The sequence below is a fragment of the Palaemon carinicauda genome, chromosome 8 (assembly GCF_036898095.1).
Source record: "Palaemon carinicauda isolate YSFRI2023 chromosome 8, ASM3689809v2, whole genome shotgun sequence".
Taxonomy (NCBI): Eukaryota; Metazoa; Arthropoda; class Malacostraca; order Decapoda; family Palaemonidae; genus Palaemon; species Palaemon carinicauda.
The window spans coordinates 12068180-12081761 of record NC_090732.1 but is presented as its reverse complement, the minus strand read 5'-3'; the positions used below and the strand labels follow the sequence as shown (position 1 = coordinate 12081761).

The window sequence follows — 13582 nt, the reverse complement described above, 5'->3', positions numbered from 1 at the left end:
CACAAACACACACAAACGCACAAACATACTCTCTCGCGTGCGATCTTAGTAAAACTAAAGGAAATGAAATTCTCTCTCTCTCTCTCTCTCTCTGACAAAACTAAAACAAATAAACACTCTCTCTCTCTCTCTCTCTCTCTCTCTCTCTCTCTCTCTCTCTCTCTCTCTCTCTCTCTCTCTCTCTCTCGATTTGGCAAAACAAAAAAAGTAAATTGAAATAAAATTAATCCTTCACACAGAGACCTGCGCGAGATCAGGTAAAACAGCGTAACATGGTTTTTATTTTTGTATTCAATATTTAAGGATGTGCGACATGAAGTCAGAACTGATGTATGTTGAAACTACATAAGGAGGTTTATTACCATATTTATTTTATATACTGTATTTATTTGCGACATGCTCCAATGAATATCTGGCAAGATAACCCAATCTGTTATATGTATGTTTTCATACTCTGCTTGTGATGATCCATAAGCAGACTACAATGTTTGGTTCTAAAGTTATTTGCAGTATAAAGTACAGTATATCAAAGTGGAATTGAAGCAAAGTTAAATCAGTTTTGTTAATTAGTAATTGAATGGCAATAGTTGAATAATAAAAGAAGATTTTCAAATAATTGTAAAGTAATTAGGTTTAATATTTTTTATTTTATTTTGTAGGATTGGGACATAATTTAAGACTTGAACTGACAATCTCCCCCGTACAAAGTACTCCATTAAATAAGATATATGAAGATTTTCTTAAAGAAAATGAGGATTATTTCTATGAAGCTTATCTGATATTTATATTGCCTCTTCTCTAGAAGTTCTGTTTAATTGATATTTACATAATTATCTTTCCCTTCGATAAACATATGCCTTTAGTAAAGGAATGTAACGTTCTATCAATAATTGGTAAGAAGGCCCAAGCTTGTCTGAAATTTACTTCATTTTCTTCCCTTCGATAAACATATGCCCTTAGTAAAGGAATGTAACATTCTATCAATAATCGGTAAGAAGGCCAGAGCTGATGCACTCCCTCTCGTGGACATATATTTCAATGGTTGCCAATCAAGTTAGAAGTTCAAAGTGCTAAAGGGAACATGCTTTTAGTTTAGGAGAACATCCAGGAAAGATTAGGCTAGATGATTACTTTATTGTACAGTAGTTAATATAACAATAACATTACAGTATTACACAATGAATACGGTACATTAATACAATACAAATTAAAAGAAAAGTATTAGTTCAAGACCACTAATTGTTTCTGTACGAAGTTCTTCTCAGTAAGTCTGAAGCATGATGCAACTCTGATAAGTTGACTGTTTTGGGCGTTGGGTAGTGTATTGTATGAATCACATTGTATATTATAAGCACAAAGATATGTACTGTTTTTTTTTTTTTTTTTTACATCAAAAGATGATTTTTGCATAAAAAGGACTGAAGCGGGAGATGCACATACCATGAGAGACGATGTAAGACTGAGGTCAGGTGAGCGAGAGATGGGGGTGTTGTGCTTTGTGGAGAGTGAAACGTCAAAAAGCATTCTGGGTGCAAAGGAGTGAGGTCGGTTTGAAATTGTTGGGCCACAAGAGTACTTATAGCAAAACTGAGAAAAAAGAATTTTTTATTTGATGGGTTGTAGAGTTCTCTATAATGAATGACCAAGTCCATGAAGATAGAATCTGCAAAAATAGATGGCTGACTGTGCATTCCTACCCTCCTCTCCACTGACTCATGGTATCAAAAGGATGAAGATAATTTCGACATTGAAACTGAAGGGGCAAAGGGTCTCTGGCACCTGTTCTGGGCTTCCACATACGTATGTTTAATGAAGGGAAAAAATGAGAAGATTTTTAAATGTTTTAAAAATTTTGCGGGTAAATGTCGATTAAACTGAGCTTATAGAGAAGAAGTCATATGAACACCAGGTGAGTATAGAAATACAAAATCTTTATATTGACATGAAATTTCTCTCATGTTATAAATTTTAGGATTGTAGTGTTTTTTTTTTTTTGTATATAGAAATACTATACTTCCATACAAACACTGAAAGTTAACTTAACAAATAAAACCAAGCTTCCAGGGAGAAGCAATATGAAAATCATGTGTGTATAGAAATAAATTTTATCAATATAATTCAATTTTTTCTGTTCCTTTTTTTTTTTATAAAAAACAATATACAGCCATCAGCACTCTGCTAATAATTTAAGAATTTTAAAAAGGAATCTATAGGCATGCCTATGTGTAGTTTTAATTTTGTTTGTCTTGACCCTTTTTATTGAATGGTCATGGATTTTATTCTGTTACCCCTAGTAGTAAATAGCCACCTGCCTGCTTCTACAGGAACTTAAATTTTCTTTAGTAGCTTTAGACCCTTTTTTTGTTTCATATGTCAGATGTCAAAACCCTTCAAGTGGCTCCCAAGACATCCATTCCTATACCGCTGTTGTATGCCTGGGCTCGGCTGTTTGTGAGACCTGTTAGCCCAGTTGGAGGGGGATGGCTTTATTGTAAGGAACCTCTTCATTGGCTGACGCTTCTTCAACCTCGTCAAGAGGCCAATGATTTAAGAGAGTGCCCTGTAATCAACACTCAAGTTCCTCCTTTTAGGTTTGGAAGTCCATGATTTTGTTATTTTCAAAATCTTATGTATACTGGTTTTGAAATGGTGGTGGAACTACTTATTGCAATTCTTGAAGTACTAATGTGTATTAATCTTTTGTTCAATCAGTAATTTCTTGAGATTCAAATTTTAACAAATAAGTTTACAAATATAAAAAAGAGGAATGGGAAATGACACACATTTTTTTCAGTTTTAAGTTTTCATTTTATTTTGAAAGTTTCACAAAGATGCTTGTATTCATTGTAATGCATATATGTTGCTTAATGTAGTACAGTAGTGAGTTGTGTAATTTCTTTTGCATACTTTTTGCTACAGCCATGCTATGTTTATCACATTATACCACTTAGAGGTAATTAATCTTTTCTGTTTTATATATTTTGATAATTTTGAAATACTACACTGGACATGAAGATATTTTTTATACCATGATTCTATACCCTGAGCTAATAATATTTTTCATTGGCAGATTTTGTGTACATGTCAGGAGAGACAATTTTCCAGTTGATTCTTCGTATCCATCACCTACGTCCTCCCCTGTACTTCCTGCCCGCCATAATGAATGGGTTGGTTTTGAATTTATTTGTTGATTGTTTTAGATAGAATTGATAAAAAATTATTCCAAGATTCCTGGATTGCACCTTGAAGTAGGGGTAGAAAGCTGATGACACTCTTGTAAGCCCTTTAGGATGTGCCATCTGGACTATTACCAGACCAGATTTGTATAAGGGGTACGTCACAGTCTGTGAACCATAGGCGTACACGTTTTGCAGGATGCTCAGATGCACCGTCCTGTTGAAAAACTTTAGCCCTGGTTACGTCAAAAGCGTCGGAAAGATGGTCATTAAGAAGCTCAAAATACGTGTTTTGGTTTAATGTTGGGTTTTTCAATAAGAATATTAGCTTGCCTAAACCTCTACCACTGAAAAACCCCCATACTATTAATGAATCCGGGTGTTTCATGGTGCTACATGTGTACTTTGGATCCAGAGGATCGCTATCTTTCCTACACTTAACGTTACTACTTGATTACATGTCACTATAAATGTCAGTTCGTCACTCCACAACACATATGAGAATTTGTCTCTATTCCAAACTAAATATTTCTTCGCAAATGTAATGTAATGTAATAGCGCAGTGACTTGTGAATCCAAGTTCACGCACGGGTCTGCTTACCTTTTATCGAAACTTTCCCAAAGATATCTGGGTAACCTTCCTTTATTTAATGAATACTAATACAAGGATTAAATTCTAATGAAAGGTTTAAGATGTTATTAGCCATTTTATGTGTTTCCCTAAGCCTACCAGAGCATTTTCTGTGAGTTAGAAAAATTCCAGTGTTTTCCTTACGACTTCTCGATAACCACCTATGCACAGATCATTCACTAACACCTGTTAATTTTGAAATTTCTCTGGTCTGATGACTTGCCTGCTTTAAAGCAACTATCTTAGCAACAGTCATGTGGAATTTGCTTTGTATTACTCCTTGTAAGATCATAAATGATGGAAAAGTATGTGCTAAATTCCACTTTGTCTGAAGCAGAAAAAATCGCATTCACCCACACCAAAGACGTAGTTGATTAAAAAAATGGCTGTCATCTTTCCTGTAAGCAGCACGAGGAATACTGAGCTGCCAGACATACAATAAGTAAATTTCCACAAAAAAATATTGTATCTATGGTCTTCAAATTTTATGGTAATGCAAGACAGTGTGAAAAGTATTGGCCAATCTTTCAGCTGGGTACTGCATATGTATATGTAAGTTTCTATGTATTACCAGCTTAATATTTTTTTTCATATCTTTCTCAAAAGTTGTAAGAAATAATCATTATATATATTGTAATTTTATTCTTAATCCAAGTAGAATATTTACATTTTCAATATTAAACTTACCCGATAATCATGTAGCTGTCAACTCTGTTGCCCGACAGAATTCTATGGAGGGATACGCCAGCTATCACAATACTAGAAGGGGGTGTTCTTACCAGCGCCACCTGTGGCCAGGTACTCAAGTACTTCTTGTTGACACCTCCTCAATTATTCCTCTGTCGTGCTTCTGACAAGACGTTCTGGGATACGCTTATGTTCTTGGAGTATTTTCACGACTTTGGTGAAGTATTTCTCTTTGATTTCGGCTGTCGCTTTACTGGAAACTTCTATTTTAGCTTAGTTAGCTTTTGGAATTAATTTGATTATTTTTGGTGACGAAGAGAGTATGAACTCTCGTTCACCTTTCAATGGCCGACCCTTCCCTTAGACGGAAGTGTTGGTGTCTAAGAGAGTATAGACTCTCTTTCTTAATTTTGCTTAACAAAAGTTATAGATTTATTTTATATCTCTCCGCCTCTTATAGGCCTCTTCGATTAACTTCCTTTTTTTATAAACTTATTAAAATTAATTTTTAGATTTGTTTATATTCGACCTTCCTAATAGTAGGCGGTCTTTTCTTGGTACCGAAGTTAATTATCGTGAGCCCGTCATTTCGGTTTTACCTGTTAACATATTATGCTATTTTAAGGTCTTTGAAAGAATTTCTTTGATAGTCTCGTACTTTTTCAAAGTTGAACTAACGTTTTGTTTGTCTCGGCAGTTGTTGACGTTCAGAACGTTTCAACTTGCACTCTATCGTTACGATAGAGAAAGAATGTTCACGGTTTCACATTGCAGTAAGAGTAACCGTGTCTAGCGTTTTGTTCATTCTTTCTTAACTTAATGGTTTTGATCCTAATAAGGAACTTTTCTTTTTGGGAAATATTTCAGTTTTTTCCTTTAACAATAATATGTTTTAACGATATATATGATTGGGCTCTTCTCTCAGGTTCTAAGTCAAGAGAGAGAGAGAGAGAGAGATAGAGACGGAGGGAGAAAGAGGATAAACGTTTCCCTCAAGCCTGCCAGGCGTACGAGTAACGTCGTTATCGTTTTGCTCTTATCCCTAGTCTCTTTTAGGGAAGAAACTAAACGTTTCTAGAGTGATCTAGTGTTTAGTCTCTTTCCAGCCACTGAATTTTCTTTCATTAGATTTTTCTGTTACATTGTAATTCTGTTTTTGCAATTACTAACTTTTGAGAAGGATAGAATTGCGTGTTTCAGGTACAAACCACTTAAAGTTTCGAGTTCAGTGAAATAAGTGCAAACAGAAATCAAAGTGATAAGTGATTAGCGCAAAGTATGTCAGTGTTATGCGTGAGGGTACTTTTGTGCGCGCCAGTCGTCCTCCCAGTCCGGGACCTCTTGCAAGCTCCCAAGCCCAGGGGAGAAGCAATGTCGAAGGGCATAAGGGTTCGGCAGGCCTTGATCGGCGCACAGAAGTATCCTCGGTGGTTGTGGGCGTGTCTTACCGAGACCGTCACTCCCACCCGCAGACGATTGAGCCCTTATTTTGCTCGTCTGCAGAAGAGATTTAGAGGAGAAAATAAAGGCAGAGTTACGCTGGTCTCAGGTCTCAAGACCTCTTAAACGTAAAGTCCAGACCTATGCCAGACGTACGAAGTAAAGTTCAACAACCCGGCTGCACCCGTTCAGCCTGTGCTGCACCCGCCTGCACTCGCTGCACCCAGTCGCAACACCATCTGCCAGGCGTACGATGTTGTGGACTCTACTACAGTCCATGCAAGCACAGCTTTCGGACTTGATGCGTGAGTGTCGTGCTGAGAGTGTTGCACCTCCTGCACCTGTGGTGCACCAACCTCCTGCACCCGTTCAGCCTGTGCTGCACCCGCCTGCACCGGTGGTGCACCAACCTCCTGCACCCGTTCAGCCTGTGCTGCACCCGCCTGCACCGGTGGTGCACCAACCTCCTGCACCCGTTCTGCCTATGCTGCACCCGCCTGCACCGGTGGTGCACCAACCTCCTGCACCCGTTCAGCCTGTGCTGCACCCGCCTGCACTCGCTGCACCCAGTCGCAGCTCCATCTGCCAGGCGTACGATGTTGAACCACTTTCGGAGTTTGCTGTTCACAGTGTTGTTCAGCCTCAGCCTTCTTTAAGGCAACCCTTGCTTTGGGATCAGGAGAGTTACACTCTTCCTCCTCCTCCCCTTGCTGCTCCTCCAGTGGTGCAACTCTCGGTTGGGGTACAACAACCTCTCCCCTCCGTGAGTCTGTCTGCTCAACCAGCGCTGCACCGAGTTCAACCCTCATCTAGGCAAGCTCATCTACACCATGCACTTGCCCCTCAGGAGCCTCAGCTTGCTAGAACTTTACCTTGTTCTGCGCAGCCTCAACCTTCTCATGCTCCACTCATCTCTCAGGAACAGGAACGGACTACTCCGCCTCCGTCCTCCGCTTAGCTGGTACAATCCTTGGGTGCAACTCTTGCTAGGAGTCAACCTCCTTCACCCTTGCACCTGCCTTCTGCTCCGTCTGTTGTTCAGCCTATGCAGTCTGAACCTCAGGTTTTCCCTCAAGTTGAGGAAACCTCTGTTGTTGTTCCAGCTCGTTCTGACTCTGCTGTTCAGCATACCATGGTTCAACCCCATGCAAGCATGCATTAAGCACTCTAGCACTGGTCATGGAATTTCTGAGAAATGTTAAACGCCATGCACACGCTCTGCTTTCCTTTCAGCAGGCTCTGCTTACAGCAGGCTCTACTTCCTACATGCTCAGCATTCAGCATGCTCTGCATTCAGCATGCTCTGCATACAACATGCTCTGCATACAGCATGCTCTGCATTCAGCATGCTCTGCATACAGCATACTCTGCATACATCATGCTCTGCATACCTTACCGCATGCTTCTCAACACATCTTGGGTTGTTGCCAACTCACTAGACTGTCAAGCAGTTTCATAACGTTGCCTTCTAGTCTGCTGCTTTGCACCAGTGAACCCTCACTCAGAGAACTTAGCTTTTCTAGGATAAGGTCCCTGTAGATGAGAAAGTTCTTTTCTCCCTCCTTCTGATATTCCCTTGAGGACTCTGTCATTTGGAGGGAGCCTTTAGCTGCATAACCTCTTATGGACTTTTATTTAAGCATAACATGCTTACAGGGAAGGTAATGGTTACACTTCAGCCGCTAATCCCGTCTGTTACCACACCTGCTCCCATAGACCTTGAGCTGTGTTGCATGACATGCAGTCCAAGCTTAGTCCTTGTTAGAGGATTTTTTGTTTACGGAGTCAATGTGTCACGGGGAAGACGTTCAACAACCAACAGAAGGGACTTGTTGTGACGCAGTGGGCAACCTCAGCAACCCGTTAAGGAGTTGTCTGTACGACCCAGACAGTCTAGACAGATTCGGGTTGTCACTGTACTTCCTCGCTTGCCCATGATTGACAGTTTACAGACTGTGCAGCAGTATCATGATCTTGTGTCCGGCTCCGTCAGACGACTGGCTTTTAAGAGCTCCCTCAAGTCGTCGCTGTCTGGAGATTTTCAAATGGACTATGGATCTGACCAAGGAACTGGGCCTCCTGGTCAATTTTGAGGAGTCTCAGCTCGTTCCATCCCAGACCATTGTCTCCTTGGGTATGGATCTTCAGAGTCGAGCTTTTCGGACTTGTCCGTCGGCCCCAAGGATCTTCCAAGCCCTAGAATGCATCCAGAGCATGCTGAGAAGGAACCGATGCTTAGTCAGGCAGTGGATGAGTCTAACAGGGACACTTTCATCGCTGGCCCTGTTCATCGAGTTAGGGAGACTCCACCTCCGCCCCCTTCAGTATCATCTAGCTGCTCACTGGATAAAGGACATGACGCTAGAGACGGGCTCAGTTCCTGTTTCCGAAGAGATGAGGTCTACTCTAACGTGGTGGAAGAACAGCATTCTTCTCAAGGAAGGTCTACCATTGGCTGTTCAGTCCTCCGACCACCGTCTCTTCTCGGACGCATCGGACACGGGCTGGGGTGCGACACTGGACGGACAGGAATGCTCGGGAACATGGAATCAGGAGCAAAGGACACTTCACATCTATTGCAAGGAGTTGTTGGCAGTTCATTTGGCCTTGATAAACTTCAAGTCCCTCCAGCTTAACAAGGTGGTGGAGGTGAACTCCGACTACACCACAGCCTTGGCTTACATCTCCAAGCAGGGAGGGACTCATTCGAGGAAGTTGTTCGAGATCGCAAGGGACCTCCTCATTTGGTCAAAAGATCGAAAGCTCACGCTGGTAACGAGGCTCATTCAGGGCGATATGAATGTCATGGCAGATCGCCTCAGCCGGAAGGGTCAGGTCTTCCCCACAGAGTGGACCCTTCACAAGAATGTTTGCAGCAGACTTTGGGCCCTGTGGGATCAGCCAACCATAGATCTATTCGCTACCTCGATGAACAAGAGGCTCCTCTTGTATTGTTCTCCGATTCCAGACCCAGCAGCAGTTCGCGTGGATGCCTTTCTGCTGGATTGGTCCCATCTCAACCTGTATGCATTCCCGCCGTTCAAGATTGTCAACAGGGTACTTCAGAAGTTCGCCTCTCACAAAGGGACACGGCTGACGTTGGTTGCTCCCCTCTGGCCCGCGAGAGAATGTTTCACTGAGGTACTGCAATGGCTGGTCGACGTTCCCAGGACTCTTCCTCCTAGAGTGGACCTTCTGCGTCAACCTCACGTAAAGAAGGTACTCCCAACCTCCACGCTCTTCGTCTGACTGCCTTCAGACTATCGAAAGACTCTCAAGAGCTAGAGGCTTTTCGAAGGAGGCAGCCAGAGCGATTGCCAGAGCAAGGACGACATCCACTCTCAGAGTCTATCAGTCTTTATGGGAAGTCTTCCGAAGCTGGTGCAAAGACAATGCAGTTTTCCTCAACCAGTACCAATGTAACCCAGATTGCTGACTTCCTGTTACATCTAAGGAACGTAAGCTCCCTATCAGCTCCTACGATCAAGGGTTACAGAAGTTTGTTGGCAGCGGTTTTCCGCCACAGAGGCTTGGATCTTTCCTCCAACAAAGATCTACAGGACCTCTTAGGTCTTTTGAGACCTCAAAGGAACGTCGGTTGTCCACTCCAGGCTGGAATCTAGACGTGGTCCTAAGGTTCCTAATGTCATCAGGATTTGAACCGCTCCAATCAGCCTCTTTTAAGGACCTCACATTAAAAAAAAAAAAAAATTCTTTTCCTCGTGTGCTTAGCAACAGGTAAAAGAGTAAGTGAGATCCACGCCTTCAGCAGGAACATAGGTTTCACATCTGAAACGGCTACATGTTCCTTGCGGCTCGGTTTTTTTTGGCTAAAACGAGCTTCCTTCCCGTCCTTGCCCTAAGTCGTTCGAGATCCCAAGCCTGTCCAACATGGTGGGGAACGAACTAGAGAGAGTACTTTGCCCTGTTAGAGCTCTTAAGTACTATTTAAGAAGGTCAAAACCATTACGAGGACAATCAGAAGCCTTATGGTGTGCTATCAAGAAGCCTTCTCTACCAATGTCTAAGAACTCAGTTTCTTACTACATCAGGCTTCTGATTAGAGAAGCAAATTCTCATCTGAAGGAAGAAGACCTTGCTTTGCTGAAGGTAAGGACACATGAAGTGAGAGCTGTGGCTACTTCAGTGGCCTTCAAACAGAACCGTTCTCTGCAGAGTGTTATGGATGCAACCTATTGGAGAAACAAGTCAGTGTTCGCATCATTCTATCTCAAAGATGTCCAGTCTCTTTACGAGTACTGCTACACCCTGGGTCCATTCGTAGCAACGAATGCAGTAGTAGGCGAGGGCTCAGCCACTACATTCCCATAATTCCATAACTTTTTAACCTTTCTCTTGAATACTTTTTATGGGTTGTTCGGTCGGCTAAGAAGCCTTCCACATCCTTTTTGATTTGGCGGGTGGTCAATTCTTTCTTGAGAAGCGCCGAGGTTAAAGGTTGTGATGAGGTCCTTTAGTATGGGTTGCAGCCCTGTATACTTTAGCACCTTTGGGTTGATTCAGCCTCCAAGAGGAACGCTGCGCTCAGTAAGGAAGACGAACTTAAAAAAGAGACAGAGTAACGGTTCAATTCGACTTCCTTACCAGGTACTTATTATTTCATTGTTATTTGAGATAACTGTTATATGAAATATGGGATACTTAGCTATCCTTTAATCTTGTACACTGGTTTTCACCCACCCCCCTGGGTGTGAATCAGCTACATGATTATCGGGTAAGTTTAATATTGAAAAATGTTATTTTCATTAGTAAAATAAATTTTTGAATATACTTACCCGATAATCATGATTTAATTGACCCTCCCTTCCTCCCCATAGAGAACCAGTGGGACCGAGGAATAATTGAGGAGGTGTCAACAAGAAGTACTTGAGTACCTGGCCACAGGTGGCGCTGGTAAGAACACCCCCTTCTAGTATTGTGATAGCTGGCGTATCCCTCCATAGAATTCTGTCGGGCAACAGAGTTGACAGCTACATGATTATCGGGTAAGTATATTCAAAAATTTATTTTACTAATGAAAATAACATTTTACTTCTAAAAAACCGATTTTTTATTAATCATTCCCATTGGTTATTTTGTATTAATTGAACATTTTGTAAATTATTGATATTTCAGAAAATTGAATAAATGCCTATAGCTTGTGTGCACTAACCAGATATAAGTGATAGTCTTCTTTTTTTTAAATGACAGTAGTATAAAAGGAACTGTCTCCTATAGATGAGATGTGTTAGTATGATAATTTGGAAAGAATTTTCAAGCTGAGAGAATGTAGTAAATGGAAATCCTAATACTCTCATGTTATTTAAAAAAAAAATAGTAGGCTACTTAGATAGAAATTGAATAATGTTATAAATGAAATTAAAATGAAAATATACAAGAGATTTAGTAAAGCACACTGAGATGATATCATACAAAAGGAATTAACAATTACATTTTATAACTTTGAAAGAAATCAATGTTCAAAATAATTACTGTATTACACAAGGAAAAATTTAAACTACAATACTCTAATATACCCTGATATCCTTTTCAGGTTCAACCTGGCCACTCTATTGTCCTTGTAAGCCCCCTAACTTTGTTGAACTTGTTGCCATATGACCTTCACTATGAAGTTAAAACAACAAGGAACTCAGGCCGCATAAAGCCAGGCGAAGATTCTTCTTTGCATTCTGTAGATCCTGCCCAGAGTGTATCATTCTCCTTTTGGACAGATGGACTTACTTCTTGTGGTGAAATCACCCTCAATCCTACAACTTCACCATATGTCCTTCACTTGAAGCTACAGGATTCCAGGAAACGAATCCTTTATGTTCATCTCAGAGTTCGACCCCAGTACGGTGGTTCGCTGAAGGTCAGTAAAATATCAGATTGTAAATGTATAATGTTTCAAAAGAAAATTTATTTGTCATTGGGATTTGCTTCTTGTTATTTATGCATATTATTTTTGCACTTACCAAGATATGAACTTTATTGTAGACTGATGTGCATGTAACATATTTATCTCCAAGTTTTTAAAAGTACAGGTACAGTAACTGACATGCTTTCCATAAATTTTGACCACTCACTGGTTAGTTATGTTGGGGGGTTCTTTGGGTTCAGCTAGAGGTTCTTTAGGTTCAACTTCAAATATGGAGTGTCGCTAAGCCTATATTGTTTACCGAAGAGCACCATACATGGGGTTGCTAAACTAACATTATTCCGGGTTGTGGGGGTGGGTTTGAAATTGGAGTGAGGGAGAATGAGAATCATTTTAATTCTTTAATATTAGAGGTTGAAAAAGTGAGGGCTTGTGCAGGAACATTAGTTTAACCTTGGCTAAGTATCGGAATACTGCAGTAAATTTCATTATAAAAATTAAATTTTGTATAAAGTAGTTTTCTGTTTGATTATTGTGTACAATGCTTATTTAGAGAATACCAAATTCTTTTACTTATATTTGAATTTTGTTTTTACAGGTCATTGTATATGCAGGATATTGGTTAATTAATAAAACAGGTCTTCCCCTGATCTTCAAGCAAGAAGGGGTAACAGCTGATGCTGCAGGTAAAGCATATTGTGTAGATCTTAGTTTATGCTTTTAATGTGATGGTGTTCACTGATAAGCCTGTAATCCTTTTGCATTTTAATTTTGTATTTTTCATTTGGGAGAACGTGATATGAACAACTAGAGGAGTTTTGAAAATTGTTATTCAAAATCTACTTGCATAAAGCTAAAGCTACCTTTTTAAAGATTTATTTATAAATATGTAATTTTTATACTTCTGCAAAAGTTCTGTAAGTTTTTTATTTAGTTTAAGCTTTTGTTTATGTTCCAAATTCATTCATTGTTGTACTGAAGTTCTCAGATGAGACGTCTGTAAGCTCACAGGCTTTAGAAGTTAGAATAATGAACTTATTGTTAAGGTATTCAGAAGGTGTCCTCATTTGTCAACCAATTTGCTGAAATTTTATGACTAGAATATTAAGAATATGGATAATTTAACAGGCATTGCAGTCAGTGTTACATGGTTCTCCCACTGTCATTTCCTTTCCTCCTCTGGCTTAAACATATTTGTCTTAATGCCTAATTGTAAATTTTCTTATTGGTTGATTATATTACTGAATGTAAAGGATTGAGTTGTTTACATCATAGGTGGCAGAGGTAAGAGCAGTTGAGTCCCTTTGACATGGCAGCTGCCCTTCCAAGTCAGGGAGAGTTAATTAATCTATTAATGAGATTGAATTTATTTCTTTGATAATGGAATAGCAATAGATTCTGGCGAAGTAATTAGACAAATGATTTTATTTAAGGAACTACATACTTTATTCAGTGAAGACCTGTTATTTTTATATATTTGTTCTAGACTCGCCGTTATTTACTGTCTATTACTTAATAGGTCAAGACAAAGAACACGAAGTTGCACGCTGTGCAGCCCCTCTTCTATTTTCTTTTACTGATCGTGAAGCCAGTCCCATGCTTGTAGCAAGAGTGGGTAACAATCTTCACCCGGAATCTCGTGCACAGGTAAGGGAATGAGTTGAGTGAATGGATCATTTTACTCAATATATATTTTGGAGAAGCTTGGTATACTAATAGTTATATTCTGTTGCTTGGTACATTGAGGAGATTCTTAGATAGTTATCACTT

General features: G+C 40.1%; 1 protein-coding gene across 1 annotated transcript in view; it reads left to right on the top strand.

The window, feature by feature from the left end:
• Vps13D (vacuolar protein sorting 13D) overlaps nucleotides 1-13582 on the top strand; it is a 390232-nt gene that overhangs the window by 266013 nt on the left and 110637 nt on the right. The window contains exons 55-59 of the mRNA XM_068377692.1: nucleotides 2378-2591; nucleotides 3071-3167; nucleotides 11489-11806; nucleotides 12411-12498; nucleotides 13332-13459. Of these exons, the coding sequence (XP_068233793.1) occupies nucleotides 2378-2591; nucleotides 3071-3167; nucleotides 11489-11806; nucleotides 12411-12498; nucleotides 13332-13459 (845 nt within the window). The remainder of the gene's footprint in view (nucleotides 1-2377; nucleotides 2592-3070; nucleotides 3168-11488; nucleotides 11807-12410; nucleotides 12499-13331; nucleotides 13460-13582) is intronic.